A 16,034-nucleotide genomic window follows, 5' to 3' on the forward strand; every position below is an offset into this window, starting at 1 on the left:
ATGCTGAGGACTTGCCAAGGTGTGAGAGCCGCTGCAAGGAGGCCGTTGTGGTTGGGCATGGTGCACGAGAGGCAGAGAGGAAGAAGCGTGCAAGGAGTTGGCTGGCCCAGGGGCCACGCCAGAACTGGGGATTCTGTGCTGTGTGATGGGCAGGCTTTGGACAATTGTATACAGAAGGTGATCTGTACATGATGCTAGTTCATGGACTGCTCTGAGAAGTGTGGATGAAAGAGCGTGGGCAGGGAGGCGGGGTATCAGTCAGGAGGCTATGGCAGTGGTCCCCATGGTGAGCACAGGGCTGGACTAGGACAGCCCACAGAAGACATATTTTTTATCTCCTTTCTTACGCAAGGAAGAGACTCAGTGGCAGCAGTGCAACAAGGATGCAGGCCAGGAATCCCAACCCCCCAGGGATAACCAGCATCCAGAGACACATGGGGACAGCTCCAGCACCAAACGGCCTCTGACCAATGAGCAGAGAAGGAAAACAGCAAATGCGTTACCGTGGCTTTCATGTGTCATGAAGGTGATGCTGTAACCTGAGCCTCAGAGCTCATTTTATTTGTGAATTCCTATCATTTCTAGATGGGTGGACTGAAAGCCGTCCTCTTTCACTTGCAGCTAGAGAGAGGGGAATGCAAGAGGGCAAATGAAAACCAGAAGCAGGGTAGGGATCAGTGGCTCACACGTGTAATCCCAGCACTTTGGGAGGCCAAGGCGGGCGGATTACCTGAGATAAGGAGTTTGAGACCAACCTGGCCAATATGGTGAAACCTCGCCTCTACTAAAAGTACAAAAATTAGCTGAGCGTGGTGGCACATGCCTGTAATCTCAGCTACTCAGGAAGCTGAGGCAGGAGAATTGCTTGAGCACGGGAGACAGAGGTTGCGGTGAGCAGAGATCACACCACTGCACTCCAGCCTGGCCGACAGAGCAAGACTGTCTCAAAAAAAAAAAAAAAAAAGAAAAGAAAAGAAAAGAAAAAAGAAAACCAGAAGTAGGAGCAGCCTAAAGAAATGACAGGGAGTTGATTTTCCACTGGGAGCCCCTCAAAGCCCACACACCCGCCTGCCTGGAGTAACAGCGTCTCTGCCGCCATCCTGCACCCTCCCACGCTCCCGCTCCCTGTGGTCGTGGAAGACCTAGGCAGGATGACCCCAACTCCTCTGTGAGAATTTCATGCCCTAGTGTGAAGTCATAGCCTTGTAACTTTCCCTTTAAGAACTGTCAGAGCTGGGGAGGCTGGCCAACTTCAGGCTGGAGGTGGGGACAGAGGGAAGAAAGAAAAAAAAAAAAGAGAGGCAGGAAAAGTTTTTTCAGAGGAAAATGCAGGGTTTGTCCTTCACCCTGACGTCAGATCTTGCTTTAATAAAACCCCCCAAGGGCTGCGGAAGAGGCATATCTGCTGCTCCTGATGGGCCGGACAGTCTGGGCCCAGCTCCCCCGAGAGGTGGTCGGATCCTCTGGGCTGCTCGGTCGATGCCTGTGCCACTGACGTCCAGGCATGAGGTGGTTCCTGCCCTGGATGCTGGCAGCAGTGACAGCAGCAGCCGCCAGCAGCGTCCTGGCCACGGTGAGTCCTGCCTGGAGGGGCTCAGAGGGACACCCGGCTCCCTTCCCCACTGGGTCCCGCTGTATGGGGGTTGGTGGGAAGGATGAAAAGGGCTGGGAAGGTTTGGGGCAGGAAGGTGGCCACAGGGCAAGGGCAGAGCCCCGGGTGAGGAGTCAACTGCTCAGGTTGGCTGAAGCTGGCAGGGTGAGGAGGATGGTGCGACACTTGGGGAAACAAACTACACAGGTCCAGCCTGCCCTCTCTCCCCACCTGAACCAGTGCAGAAAGAACGGGACCCTCAGCAGAACTGGGAGTCAGGGGCCCGGGCTCCAGACCCGTCTTTGCCTAACCTGGCTGTGTGGCCTTGGGTGGGTCACTCACCCTCCCAGAGCGGTGTAAAGCGAGGGAGTTGTCAGGAGACTTCTAGAGTCTCTGAGTTTGAAAACTCCAAGACTCCAAGCATTGGAGATACTATGAGGATGGGAGATGGAAAAAGAAAAAAAAAAAAAAATGGAAAGAAAAATGCCAGTTTTCAACAAAAGCTCCTTATTGAGCGAGCAGTGCCCAGGGTGATGCCTAACCCCAACTGCTGTCACCTCCAGTCTGCACAGCCCTCTGCAGTCTGTAGAGTGTCCATACTTGGCTCCTGCCTATGAAGCCTGCTGTTCCAGGGTGGGGGTGGTGGGGCACCCCAGGGTCTCTCTCTCTCTCTTCTACCTGCACCCCAGGGTACACCAAGCGGAAGGGACAAAGGTCTGCACCTCCAAAAGCCAGGGGAGTCACACATGTGACCATGTAGAGCCAGCCTGCTAGGGCCAGGCATAGTGAGGGAAAGGCAGAGGCAGGCAGTGCAAGGAGGGCAGGAGGTGGGCACCTGGCAGCTTCTGAGCCCCAGATTCCACAGTCCAGGGCAGGACCTGCTCCTGGCAGAACAGCCTAGAGACAGAGGGGTGATGGCAAGAGGGTGTTTATCCCCAGCTGACACTGACGGCTCCCTTGGGGATTAAGAAGCTCCCTTCACAGATGAGGAAACCGAGTGTTGGGGTTAAGCCACTTGCCAGAACCAGACTCCGTGTCTGCTTCAGCCAGAACTGAGGCCGAGAGCCGATAGCAAACTGAGAGCTGGGAAATGGGAATTCCTCGCAATGCCTTCGTGTGTGTAATGACGGCTGGGGGTGAGTCTGTCTCATCTGTGGTTAAATCCTCACGCCCGGCATGGTGCCGGCCTGTAGTTGGTTCAGAACCACCTCACCAGAAAGTTATCAGCTCCATTTCACAAATGAAAGAAATGGAGTGAGAGCAAGTAAAGGACTTGCCCAGGATCTCCTCATTAAGAAGTGGCCAGGACCCAAACTTAGATCTTTTGATGCCAAATTCTAACCATTCCTACTTAGGGGAGGCTGCCCATGTCCTACAGGGGTGCCCAGAGGAGCTAAGTCGGTCTTTATTTCGGCTCTGGGTACGGCTGCGCCTTTATGTGGGTACAGCTTTGCAGGTTGCCCTGTCTGGGAGGGCAGGGAGTGGATGGAGAAAAGGTAAGAGTTTGAGAGAAGCCCAAGTCTGAGTGGGCAGAGGAGGCGAGAGGTTTAAGCATGAGTCCAAGTATACTGGAGCCCCAGTCAGCTCCCAGAACAGCCAGTGCTGAGGAGGAGTAAAGGACAGAGCCAAGGACTCAGCCAGAGGAGACCAGCAAAGGAGCAGAGCATGTGGAGGGACCCAGGCAGCAGGATGGAGGGAAGGCTCCTGGGACCAGCACAGGGTACCTCTTTTCTAGGCAGCCCCTGCCTGGGGAACCCAGACCACCCGACCCATGCTTGTTTCATGATTTAGATGCTTCTGGGACAAAGGTGTGCACGGCACTGGAGTTCTCGGGGCATCCCGAAAGCCCTGCCTGCTGTGGGCTGTGAGACGGATAGAAACAAGCTGGACTCCACTCGGACACCAGCCTTGTTTCACAGCCAAATTCCATACATGACCACCCTCCCGAATGAATATGCAAGGGGAGCACACGTCCAACCAGGGTCCCAGTCAGATCTTAATGGAAAAAATGGTTGTAAATGTTCATATAGAAGAAAATGTATATGAGAATTGCCAAGAAAACTTTGAGGAAGTAGAGTTACGAGGGGAACCTCTCTGGGAGATATGAAAGCGTTCTGGAAAGGTTCTGCAGTGGAAGGAGGAAGATGGCAGTCCAGGAGGAGATCAGCGGAGGAGGATGGCACCCAAGTGATCTCAGGAACAGCCGAGTGTATTTGGGAATTTAATCTGTGCTAAAGGTGTATGGCAGATATGACTTATGTTTTCAGCTCTTTATTCTTTCTTCTACATTTATTGTGTCTACCATGTGCTAAGAGAAAGAGACTCTGTTTAATGTGCATTAGCAAGTACTGGGCCAACACATGTATAAGACCTACCCCAGTTCATCCAACATTTATTAGGCACATTCTACAATTCCCATAACAATATCATTTACAAGTGCAATTATCCCCCTTCACAGATGCGAAAACTGAGGCTCGGAGAGGTTAATTTGTCAAAGGTCACACAGCCGGTAATCAGGGGAGCTGACATTTGAACCTTGGTCTAGCTCTTGGTAATGGAGCCTCCTGCCTCCCTGGTCCAAGCACTTGTGCAGAAACCAGGAGCATGTTGTCCCTGCCCCCACAGAGCTTACTGGCTAGCGGGGCAGGTGACAGGGGCAACGTCAGCCAGAGTAGAGCAGCTGGAATTAGGCTCTGCCACTGGCCGTGTCGGCCTCAGTAAGTCCTGTTGCCGCCTCAGACCTTACTTTCCTCATTTGTTGATCGCACTAACGGTCTCATCACACCAAGATCCCTGCTGCTGAACGTGAAAATGTGACTGAGGAAAACCCTCTCAGAAGCGTGTAATTCAGCAAATGAATGCTGCGTGATAAATTCCGAGGCAATGGAAGCTGTAGTGGTCTATGTATAGGTCTACAGGTGAGACCCACATCCTCCCTCCCGTATCAACACATGTGGGATGTGCACAGCTGCCCTGTGTGTGTGAGAGGGAGGGTGTGCGGGGGTATGCATATGGTGTGTATGTGGGGTGTGTGGGGGTGTGGTGTGGGGGTGCGTGTATGGTGTGTATGTGTGTGTGCCTGTGTGGTGGGGATGGTGTGGGGAGTGCGTGTGGGGTGTGTGTGTGGGTTTGTGTGGTGTGTGTGTGGTGTGTGTGTGGGGGGTATGTGCGTGGGGTGTGTGTGTGCATGTGTGGTGGGGGTGTGGTGTGTGGGTGTGGTGTGCGTGGTATGTGTGAAGGGTGTGTGTGGTGTGTATGGGGTGTGTGTGCTGTGTGTGTGGTGTGTGTGTGTGAAGGGTGTGTGTGGTCTGTGTGGGGTGTGTGGTGTGTGTGTGGTGTGTGTGGGGCGGTGTGGGTGTGTGTGTGGTGTGTGTGGGGTATGTGCCTGAGGTGTGTGGGGGGGATGTGTGGTGTGTGTGTGTGGTGTTTGTTGTGTGTGGTGTGTGGTGTGTGTGTGGTGTGTGTGGGTTTGTGTGGTGTGTGTGGTGTGTGTGTGGTATGTGCATGGGGTGTGTGTGTGTGTGCATGTGGTGGGGGCTGTGGTGTGTGTGGTGTGTGTGTGGTGTGTGTGAAGGGTGTGTGTGGTGTGTGTGGGGGTGTGTGTGGTGTGTGTGGGGGTGTGTGTGGTGTGTGTGGTGTGTGTGAAGGGCATGTGGTGTGTGTGGGGGGCGGTGTGCTGTGTGTGTGTTGTGTGTGTGGTGTGTTTGTGGGGTGTGTGCCTGTAGATTGTCAGGGGATGTGTGGTGTATTGGTATATGGTGGAACATTTGTGATGTGTGGTGTATTATTGTGTGGTGTTATTATTATTGGTATGTATTGTGGTGTGTGTGGGTGTGTGGTGTGTGTGTTGAGTGTATATGTGGTGTGTTTGTGTGTGTGTGGTGTGTGTGTATGTGTGTGGTGTGTGTGTATTGAGTGTGTATATGGTGTGTTTCTCTGTGTGGTGCTTGTGTGTGCGGTGTGTGTGTGATGTCTGTGTATGTTATTGTGAATTATTATTGTGTTGAGTCGTTATGTATTGGTCTGTGTGGTATTGTGGTGTGGTGTGTGTGTGTGTATGTGTGTGGTGTGTATTGTGTACGTGGTGTGCTTGTGTGTGTGTGGTGTGTGTGGTGCTTGTGTGTGGTGTGTGCACGTTTGTGGTGTGTGTGTATTGAGTGTGTATGTGGTGTGCTTGTGTGTGTGTGGTGTGCGTGTGTGGTGTGGTGTGTGTGTGAGAACCTTGTGTTTGGGTGTGAGACACAAACTCATTCTCTGCTTCCAGCAGCAACTGCAGAATAATGTAGGTCAAATATATGGCAAAATATCCCCTTTAGAAAACAGAGAATGTGAACAATATGGCTTTTCACACCTCCTGTTTAGAGTTGGAATCTGAGTGAAGATTTCAAACCCATCCAGGCCCCACACCCCCAACTCCCCACCCAGAGCTTCCTTGGGCTCCCTGAACCCCCTGCTGCCAGCTCAGGGCCCCTCCAGCCCACATTTTATCTTGGATGCTGGCAAGAGCACGGCACTGAAAGGCATTTCCCCCTCAGCATGGCATTTGGAGAAGGAGTGGGCACGGGAACAGGCCTCCGCCCAACCAGCTCCTTGAGAGACAAAATGCTACCTTGTGGGCTGGGCAGCACTCCTGGCTCCACAGCAAGCCCCACCGCCAATGCCACCCCAAGGTTTTAGAAAAGGCTCCTACCCTGTGCCAGCAAAGCACCTACATGCCAGGAGGCTGCCCTTGGCTTTGTATAAACAGCAACCCAGGGATCTTCCCAGGAACCTCAGCCATCCTCTGGGCAGCAGGGAGGCAAACTCCAAGGGAGGTGGGCTCTGATATAGGAGCAAGGATGGCAAAGCAGGTGGGTTCCTGGGAGGGGCTGAGAAGGGTGCCAACCACAGCCAGGAAACAAAGCGAGCCAGGCAGGGTCACTGTGGGGGTTTCAAAGCAGGGCTTCAGCACAGCTGTCCCCCCATTCAAGGACACTGTGGTGGGCCCTGCAACCCTGTGATATGGATGATGGCAAGGGTTCACACCGAGCATGTGCCCACTTGCACACACCTGTGAGGCAGGGGTGTTGCTGTAATCTAGACCAGCATGGGCCAGTCAGTAGCCACGTGCGGCAGGAGGCCACTCAGCACTTGAAATGAGGCTGGTCCCAGCTGAGATGTTCCGGAAGCATGAGATACACCATTGATTCCAGAGACATGGTATGAATGCAGGAGCACAATATTCCCATTAATAATTTTTATATTAACTCCATATTGAAATGATAATGTTTTGAATATACTGGGTTAAACAAAATCTATTATTCCACTAAATTTCATCTGTTTCTTATTACTTTTTAATACTGCTACTAGAAAATGTAAAATTTCGTCTATGGCTCTCATTGTATTTTACTAGACAGTGTTGGCCTAGAAAGACACAAGTGTGCCTAAGGCTATGATAACAGGTGGGGAGGGAGAAATGCCGAGGGTTCTAATCCCAGCGTCTCCACTAACGGGCTGTGCACCCTCAGGCAAGTAGCCCAGCTTTTCTGAGCCAGGATCATGTCTGTATAAAGGAATATATTAATATTAGTACTATTGGCTTCTCAGGGGTGTTGAATGAAGCAGAAACAAAGCACAGAAGACCCCAAAACACCCAAGGGGAGGATTCCATTGTTCCAAGAGCAGGACGGGGGATTCCAACTGGGGTGGATGCACCAGCTGCAGGCAAGGCCCAATTCAGTGGGCAGGGGCCTATAAAGACCTCAGGCCAGGTGGCTGGGAGGAGGGGCAGGCTGATGGGCGGGCTGTCCTAGCTCAATGCCGGGCATGTGTTCTAAAGATGCCACAGATTCCATAGCCTGGCCAGCTTACCTGGCACATTTAGAGGGTCAATGAACACTTTTGGGTTCTCGTGTAGGAGAAAGAAATGATGATGATGATGATGGAGATGATGATGATGATGGTGCCTGTAGGTGAGGCGTGTCTTACTAACTTGAGTCAGGGTGACATGGTCCCTCCATGCCAACTGTGAGTTTCTGAGCCTGTTTTCTTTTTCATGGACCCCAACGGTCTCACGTATATGCCCAGCCACTTCCAGTTTCCGGAGGTGTGGTGGTGAGTGGCCTCTCTGTGTTTAAACTAGAGGATGATTCCAGTGTGGAACAGATGTTTATATTAGCAGAGAGGAGTATGTTTAGGATTCAGAGGGGGAAGCTCAGAGAACACGGGAGATGGTGAAAAACATGTTCTGGAACCCTGAACCAGAATTCCTAGAAAGACCTCACCCTCACACATCTGCACACTAACCAGCACCCTGATGATTCTTGTGTACACTTGATTTCAAAGAGCAGTGACTGGGATAGACTCTAGTCTCTCCCCCAGCTCTGACATTCCATTAACCAGTCAGCTCCCCTCCTCCTCCTCCTCCTGCTCTCTATGAAAGAAGGAAGAGACAGAGTCAAGGGAGAAGAGACTGCCTCGCAAATGTGAATGATGGGCATTCCAGGGGATGCGATAAAATCTGAGCCCGCCCACCCCACGGACTCCAATCTGGAGGCAAGTTCAGGCTTGGAGATTTGAGTGTGGATCTGCTAAGTCTTGATTAGGGGTGGGGGGTGGGGTGAGAGAAAACGAGAGCCCAGGCCCAAAGGAAAGGAAGGGAGGGGTCCACCCTGCACCTCTAGGAATCCTGCTTTGAGTCTGGGAGTGGAGAAAGGCATGTGTGCTATGAGCCTGCCTATAGCTGGGAGGGGATGGAGGGGGATAATTCTAAGAGTAGGGGAACATCCTGACAGAGCAGGGACTCATAGCCCTGCCCTCAGAGCAGAACAGTAGACTCCTCGCCTAGAGAGCTAGAAGACCAGGGGGAAATAGTCCCTGCTGTGTGGCTTTAGGCAAGCTACTTGCCTTCTCTGTGCTCATTTTCTCATCTTGAAAGTGAGGAGATTGGACTTGATCCCCAAGCTGGCTTCCAGCTGGAGCCACCGTATATTCCGAGAGTCCACTCATTCATCCATCGGGCAGGTCCATCATTGAACAAGCAGCAGGGAGCTCACGCTGCTGCTTCTCTAGAAAGGGGTTGTCGGCACCCAAAATGTGTCCCTTGCTCTACGTGTCTGTTTAGATGTGCTTTGTCCCTCTTACAGTGTCCAGAAATATCCTCCTTTCAGCCCACGTCTCTTTTGTCAACCCTCAAAGCATAGCTGTGTTCCTGGCCCACAGCATCCTCATAAAACTGAAAATCACATCAGCACCTTGACGTCCGAGGGGTCCCACCATCTCGGTGGTTTCCCAATTAGTTTCTCTGCCTGCTCTTCCTGCACAAGTCTGTTTTCCCAGCCTCTTCCTTTGGTTCTTCTCCCATTCACCTTCTTTTCTACTTCATGAGCCTCGCTGTCAAACACTCCTGAGTTCCACCTCTGTGCACACGGCCAAGCTATTCCTTCGCTCTGAAATGCCTTCGCCATCCTTCTCTGATTCATGAAATTGAAGCCATCTGAAATGGCAGCCTCCCCCAAATGGAGCTGCAGACGTCCTCCTGTGGACCCCCATGGGTTCCTATTCTTGCCCATGCGGAAGGAAACACGTCGCCCAGCTGGGACTCTCTGCTGGCCTTGCCCTGTGTTTGAGCCACCCTCCCTCCTCCCCCCACCCTCCTGCAAAGCCAAGCCCTTTGTCGTTCCCTGACCACCTGTGCTCTCAGACCTCGGGGCCTTTGCACATGCTGTGCCCTCTGCCAGGCTTGCCCATACACCCTGCCTGCTCCATTGCTCTGTCACTGTCTATGCCTGCACATTGCAAGTTTTCACGGTGTACTTCCTGACAGAATGAATTAAAGCGAGAACCAGACCTGGTGTGGGCTGGAGAGAATATGTGTATAGGAGATGGGGGAGGCAGGGAGGAACACCCTTGATTTTTTTTAAGTGGAAGCTTCATGCTGGGGAGGAACAGGAGGGAATCTGGCAAGAGGGCCTGGATCCAACTGCTACAAGGACTGAATGGCAAGCAGCAGCTTAAGGGCTTAGTTCTGGAGCACAGAATGAGGAGTCAGGAGACCGGGGTCTCTGCAGCATCTCTGAGCCTCAGTGTCTTTATCTGAAAAGGGAAACAAGAAGAACGCCCCTCTGCCCATGCTTGTGCTCCAGGCAGGGTAGTGCAGTGGTGAAGAGGAGGCGGGCAGCACACAGCCTGGGTCAAGAGCCAGCTCCACCACATCCCAGCCCCAAGCCCTGACATTTCCTGGGCCTCGGTGTCTCATCTGTAAAATGGATGTAAATGCCCATGTCACAGAGACCTTAGGACTAAGAAAGAGGTTGGGTGTGGAGCATGTGTCGAGAAGGGGCTTGGAGGAGCCATAATTAGACAGAAAATGTCAAGGTGCTTTGAGATTAGACAGTGTTGCCTCGTGGTCCTTCTGGGAGCTCATGGACAACAGAGCTGGTAGGCGCTGCATGGAGTGAGACTGCAGCCACCTGTCTTCCCAGCCATGCTCTTTGTATTTAAATCTGTCCCCTATATACACACACACACACACGCACACACAGGCACGCATGCCAGCTGACTTCCTTGACAACTGTTTCTGGCCCTGTGCTCCAGTGGCCAACTCCTGATACTTGCAAACTTTGGCTCTTAGATGATCAAAGAGCCAGCCCTTAATGTGAGCCAAGGCCCATGGCGAGCCCCTTCCCACAGGTCTCATCTGATGCTCGCGAGAGCCCTGTGTGGCAGGAGCTCCTATTAGCCTCATTTTAAAGAGGAGAAAACTGAGGCACAGAGAGTTTTACGCACTTCCACGGCATCCAAGGTTCAGAACACCACCATGTGCCCCAAGCAGGCTGCCCAGACCAGCTCCCAGGGGTGTACTTGTGTGTCAGTCCCTTAGGCCAGTTCTGTTTGTCCCCATCTGAGCCAGAGATCCAATGCAGGAGGAGGGAAGGGAGATGGAGTCACACTCTGGGCGGTGGAGGGAGGACAGATAGACTTTATCCCCTCTTTTTTTCCCTGATCTGCGAATCATTGTCAGATGTGGAAGGCCCACAGCGATCCCTTCATCCCAGCCTGCTCTTGTTACAGAGAAAGTGACTTGTCCAAGGCCACCAGCTTCGGCATGAGGAATGGAGCCCAGGGCTTCTCCCCTCCAGGGAAGGAGCTCAGGAGACTGGAATATGATTCCCCACTACCCCACTCCACCCTTGTAGGTGGAACAAGCCTGAGCTCAATGATAGCAAAGAGCTTCATTCTTCCACCCATGTCTGTGTTCACTGTGGCTCCATGACTGGGCCCCTCTGTGGTCAACCCATAGCCACCGCCAAGCCCAGGCCTGGGACATGAAAGGCCCTCAGTTATGTTTGGTTATTCGAATGAACTGAACAGTGGGCAAGAACAGAGTGCCTTAGAGGTCGCTGGAGGAGGATGGGACCTGGAGTCAAAACAGCTGACTGTGTCATTTTCTTGTTGTGTCGCAACCTTTTTGGGTCTCAGTTTCCTCATCTGTCAAATTGGGGCCATCAGTGCTGACCTCATGGGGTTGTTTTGATGATCAGGAAACGGACTTCAGGAAAGACCACTGTCTTCCCCAGAGGAGGGAGCAAGCATCCTCTGTCCTGGGCCCCGACTGCCTTCTCCATATCCTTGAACACTAAGCCCTAGCAATATGGCCCACTGGTCATCCCGTGTCATGCCATGTTGCTTCTACCTGCACACCCCTGCTCATGTACGTCCCCAGCTTCAATGCCCTCTCTGCCCGCCCTCTCGTCAATTTCCACTCATCCTTTAGGATTCGGTGCAAATGCCTGCTCCTCCAGGAAGCACTCTCTGCTCCTACTCCCACCCCCAGGCCCTTTCCCCTCTTCATCTCACCCTCATAGTCCTTACCTAGACTATGCTGAGTTACTTTATAGGGTGGCCCTTAGGTGTGAAGCCTTAAGAAACGGAGGCTTTGAGTCCCAGGGCTAAGGTTCAAATCTCAACGTTGCCATTTGCTAGTGGCTTTGGAAAATGTATCTGACCTTTACCTTTTTGTGACTCAGTTTACTCATCTAAAAAATGAGGAAACTGATAATAAAAGCAGCCTGCTTCTTAGGATGATCATGAGGACTAAATTACTTACTTAAAATGCAGATGATCTTGATGCAAAGAAACCATCTGTTAAAAAAATTATTTGGGACAGTGCAATTTGAATGTGGACTGGGTATTAACTAGAGAAAGTTACAAAATTGTAACAAATTTATTGGTGTGACAATTGCATGGGGTTACATTTTTCCTAAAAATTCCTCACAATTTAGAGACACACTGGAGAATTTCAAGTAAAAATCTCAGGATGTCTAGGATTCGCTAGATTTTCAAGAATAAAAAAACATACAGTCAGCCGTGGTGGCTCATGCCTGTAATCCCAGCACTTTGGGAGGCTGAGGTGGGTGGATCACTTGAGGTCGGGAGCTCGAGACCAGCTTGGCTAACATGGTGAAACCCCATCTCTACTAAAAAATACAAAAATTAACCGGGTGTACACCTGTACTCCCAGCTACTCCGGAGGCTGAAGAACAAGAGTAACTTGAACTCTGGAGGCAGAGGTTGCAGTGAGACGAGATCATGCCACTGCACTCCAGCCTAGAAGACAGAGTGAGAGTCAGTCTCAAAAACAAAACAAAACAAAAACCGTACATGTGTGGGGACAATAGAAGAAACAAGATCAACTAAGTGTTGGTAATTATCAAAGCTGCCGATGCATGTGTAGGTTCGTTATATTATTCTCTTAGCTTGTGTGAATATTTAAATATGTCTCTAGCAAAGAACACGGTTTAAATTTGTGTATAGTATTCAGTATTTTTTGTTGTGGTTTTCTCACTACTCTTTAAAACTGTGAGAACATTCAACATTCTTTCCCCTGCTCAGTAAGCAGGTCTCATGCAGTTAAATGAAAATGATGTATTTTACCCTTGATGTTTTGTTAAAACGACTGAAAATGGGAGAAAACCAAACAGAGTAGTTCCCGATGAAAAGACCCTTAATTTCTTCACCTCCCTGGACAAACAGGGTTATCATATAGTGGGCAGGCTCTTACAAAAATGTCATGAACCATCTATGGCCCTCAGGCTGTAGTTTTTGACCTTTATACCCTCAGACTGTAGTTTTTGACCTTTATAATGCGGTTGCCTGTTTTACGTTCCTGTCTCCTTGGAGGCTGGATGTTCTCGGAGGCTTTGTCCTTGACACTGGGCACTGCATGTGGGACTTAGCAGATGCTTTATATATAGATTGACTAATGAGTGAATGCATGAGTGAACACATGAACGAGGGCTCGTTATTTGGAAAAAAAACTGGCTTCTTGCCCCTTGTACCCTCTTCATGTAAAGTTGACTTCCCCTGCCTGCATGTTTATAAAACCAAGTAGTAGAAAATCTCAAAAACCTTCTACATCCCATAACATGCAGCCTGGCCAACAACTTTCTGGAAACCACCCTTGGAAGATTCCGGGCAGTGCGGTGGGGGAAGGAGGGCAATGTACCTGGCTCAGGCACCTTTCACGGGTTTGGAGCGAAGAGCTTTCAAAGAAGGTGATCGACCCAGGACCACTGTCCCAGGTCCCACTTGAAGGGGAGCCCCCACCAGGGCCCGGGGTACAGGTGCCTAGGGGTGCATGAGCCAAAGGTGTTGGGAAAAGAGGTGTTTGTTACCTGTGGCTGACTCAGAGGCACCCGATGCGCTTTGAAATAAGCGTGGGGAAGACATGGGCACCGGCCAGGCCTGCATTCTCTCACAGCCCCAAGGGCTTCTCTCTTCAGCAAAGCAGTGAACAGAAACTGCTTCCAGCAGGACAACGCTGTCCTGAAAGCCCCCCGGGGCCAGCTGGGGATGGCTCCGGCCATTCCTGCCTCAACCCTGCCCCCTAGTGGAGCAGCTAGGTGCGGCCTTCCGACCGTCCACACTGCTCACGGAGCACTTGCCCAGGGTGTGCCAGGCTCAGTGCCGGACACCCAGGAGGCGGGAAAGGGCAACCCGTCCCTGAGAAGCCCCACAAGAGCTCCTCACTCTTCTTCTGGGGGCCTTGGCAACCTGGGCTCAACTCCACTGCTATCCTCCCAGGGAGTGAGGACCCTGCCTTGTTCATCTGAACAGCAGGCACATCGTAGACGCTTGGTACACGTGTGTGATGGGCGGGTGGAGGCATGAATAAATGAATGAGGGAGCCGTGCAGCAAGGTGGTTACAAGTTAGGGCTCTGGAGGGACACTCTGGGGCAATAGACCACTTTCCAGCTGCGAGATCTTGAGCAAGATTCATAAGCTCTTGGAGCTTCACTTTCCTCATCTGTGAACTAGGGATAACATTAATAACTGCTCCCTAGGGCTGCTGAAGGATGTTGACATCACTGTCATTTTACAAATGACGAAACAAACTCAGAGCAGATGAGCACGGCTCCAGGTTCCAAAGCTGGGAGTGGCAGGAGGTTGGGGGACTGTCAAATGGGGCCCCCTCACTGCCGATGACATGCCCTTTCTGCACATCCCATGCCCTGTTCACCAGTAAACTGCACACACTCTTAGAAGAGAATGGGATCTGTCTCCTTCATCAAACGGGACGTTTCAGGTATCCTGGGCAGTCCATCGCACCACTGCTAGCCTCCCGCTTTCTGTTCCTATGCCTATTGCTAAGCATTTTTGTAAAAATGAAGTAAAACTGATATGCAAAGGTCAAACTATAAACTTGCCTCTTCCCCAGTCAACTTTCAAAGAGCTGAAATACATCATAATAAGTTACCACTCACCTTGAAATGTTATCTCAAAAATACATATGAAACATTTCCTACAGGGGCTTTATTTTTTTTCCTTCCCAATTTTAATCAGCTTAAGTTTGTCCAGTAAGTATGATTGAAGGGATCTCTTCGTCACTGTTCACCTGCCTACTGATAACCCTGTTTGTCCAGCGGAGTTAAGGACTTAAGGGTCTTATCATTGGGAGATACTCCTTCTGGTTTTCTCCCATTTTTCAGTCATTTTAACAAAATATCAAGGATAAAATACACCATTTTCATTTAACTACACTAGATCTGCTTGCACAGCAATTGTGTCGCCCTGATGAATCACAGAATGCGGTACGTTCTGCAGGTCTGCGTGAACTGTGGTGTGAAAGCGGCTTAGTGGTGTGGGTGGGTAATGCACATAGGTGTGGGTTGTACAAAAGTCAGATGTTAAAAAAGCAAGATGGTCTAAAATCCCCACACTTTTCCCTTATCCCTGCCCAGTGTTCTAAGGCAGTGGTTCCTATTTCTGTAAAAATCCCCAAGGGTTGCTGGTCAAACTACGGATTCCAGCCTTCAGTCTAGAGAAACTTAAGGCGAATATTCGAAGAGGGATCTAGGAATCGAGTTTTTTTCACTCTGTCACCCAGGCTAGCGTGCAGTGGTGCAATCTCTGCTCACTACAGCCTCTGCCTCCCGGGTTCAAGCAATTCTCCTGCCTCAGCCTCCTGAGCAGCTGGAACTATAGGCATGTGCCACTACATCCAGCTAATGTTTGTATTTTTAGTACAGACAGGGTTTTGCCATGTTGACCAGGCTGCTCTCAAACTCCTTGACCTCAAGTGATCCACCCTCCTCAGCCTCCCAAAGTACTAGGATTACAGGTGTGAACCACATGCCTGGCCCAGGAATCTGTATTTTAACAAGTTTCACAAGCCAGTGATTCTGAAACTTTGGGGCATTCAGAACCATCTGGAAACAATCCCAATGCCCAGGCTCCTCCCAGGCTCCTTAGGTTGGGATCTCTGAGTAGAGTGTCCGTTAAAGTCCCAGGGTGGTTGTACTTTGCAGTGAAGTTTGGAAATCAGCATCATAGTACCTAAGTAGTTAGGAGGGGTTGCTGAGGAGGGAGAGGCATGGCAGGAGGAGTCTCAGTGGGGTAGGTGGGGCTGGGTGGGCTCAGAGGCTGCAGCAGGCAGAACTGAGCAGGACCAGGCTGTGCCTGAGCAAGCCCTGGGCATCTTGCCTGCAAAAGCATCGCGGAGTGGCCACCACCTGTGTCTTCCCCATAAACACAGTGGCATCTGCAGAGTCTGTTTCCAGAAGTACATCATAAAAGAGACTTTTATGTGAACATCTGCAATTTGGAAATACCAAGGCTGTTTTTTGTTTTGTTTTGTTTGTGTTTTGCTTTGTTTTGTTTTGTTTTTCCCCCTCCTCTGGCCTTTCCTAGACAACATTCTCCTTGACTTATGATCTTTTCTCCTTTTTGCCTTCTTGGCTTCTGTTGTTGGACAGAATGATGCAGGCTCCATATGACGGTGTGTTTGCAAAGATCATTTTCTCTATCTGCAGAATGGTCCCAGTCACCCCAGTTCAGGTGGTTCATGGTGGATAAGAAGATAGCAGCCAGGACTCTCTGGGGACTCTACAGGACAAGTTATGGGACAGGCTCCTGCCTATGGCTGGGGAAAACAAGAATAGGTTCCAACCCCCAAGGAAAATG

The 16,034-nt window shown here is 50.9% G+C and overlaps 1 protein-coding gene across 2 annotated transcripts in view; it reads left to right on the forward strand.

The window, feature by feature from the left end:
* Positions 1–984: 984 nt before the first annotated feature.
* Positions 985–16,034, forward strand: part of CCN4 (cellular communication network factor 4) — a 40,741-nt gene continuing 25,691 nt past the window's right edge. Inside the window, exon 1 of one of the 2 annotated variants that reach the window (XM_021942673.2) lies at positions 985–1,573. In XM_021942673.2, the coding sequence (XP_021798365.2) occupies positions 1,505–1,573 (69 nt within the window). In that variant the 5' untranslated portion in view covers positions 985–1,504. The remainder of the gene's footprint in view (positions 1,574–16,034) is intronic. The other variant, XM_031669777.1, reaches the window with a different exon arrangement.

The sequence above is a fragment of the Papio anubis genome, chromosome 8, assembly GCF_008728515.1.
Source record: "Papio anubis isolate 15944 chromosome 8, Panubis1.0, whole genome shotgun sequence".
NCBI lineage: Eukaryota > Metazoa > Chordata > Mammalia > Primates > Cercopithecidae > Papio > Papio anubis.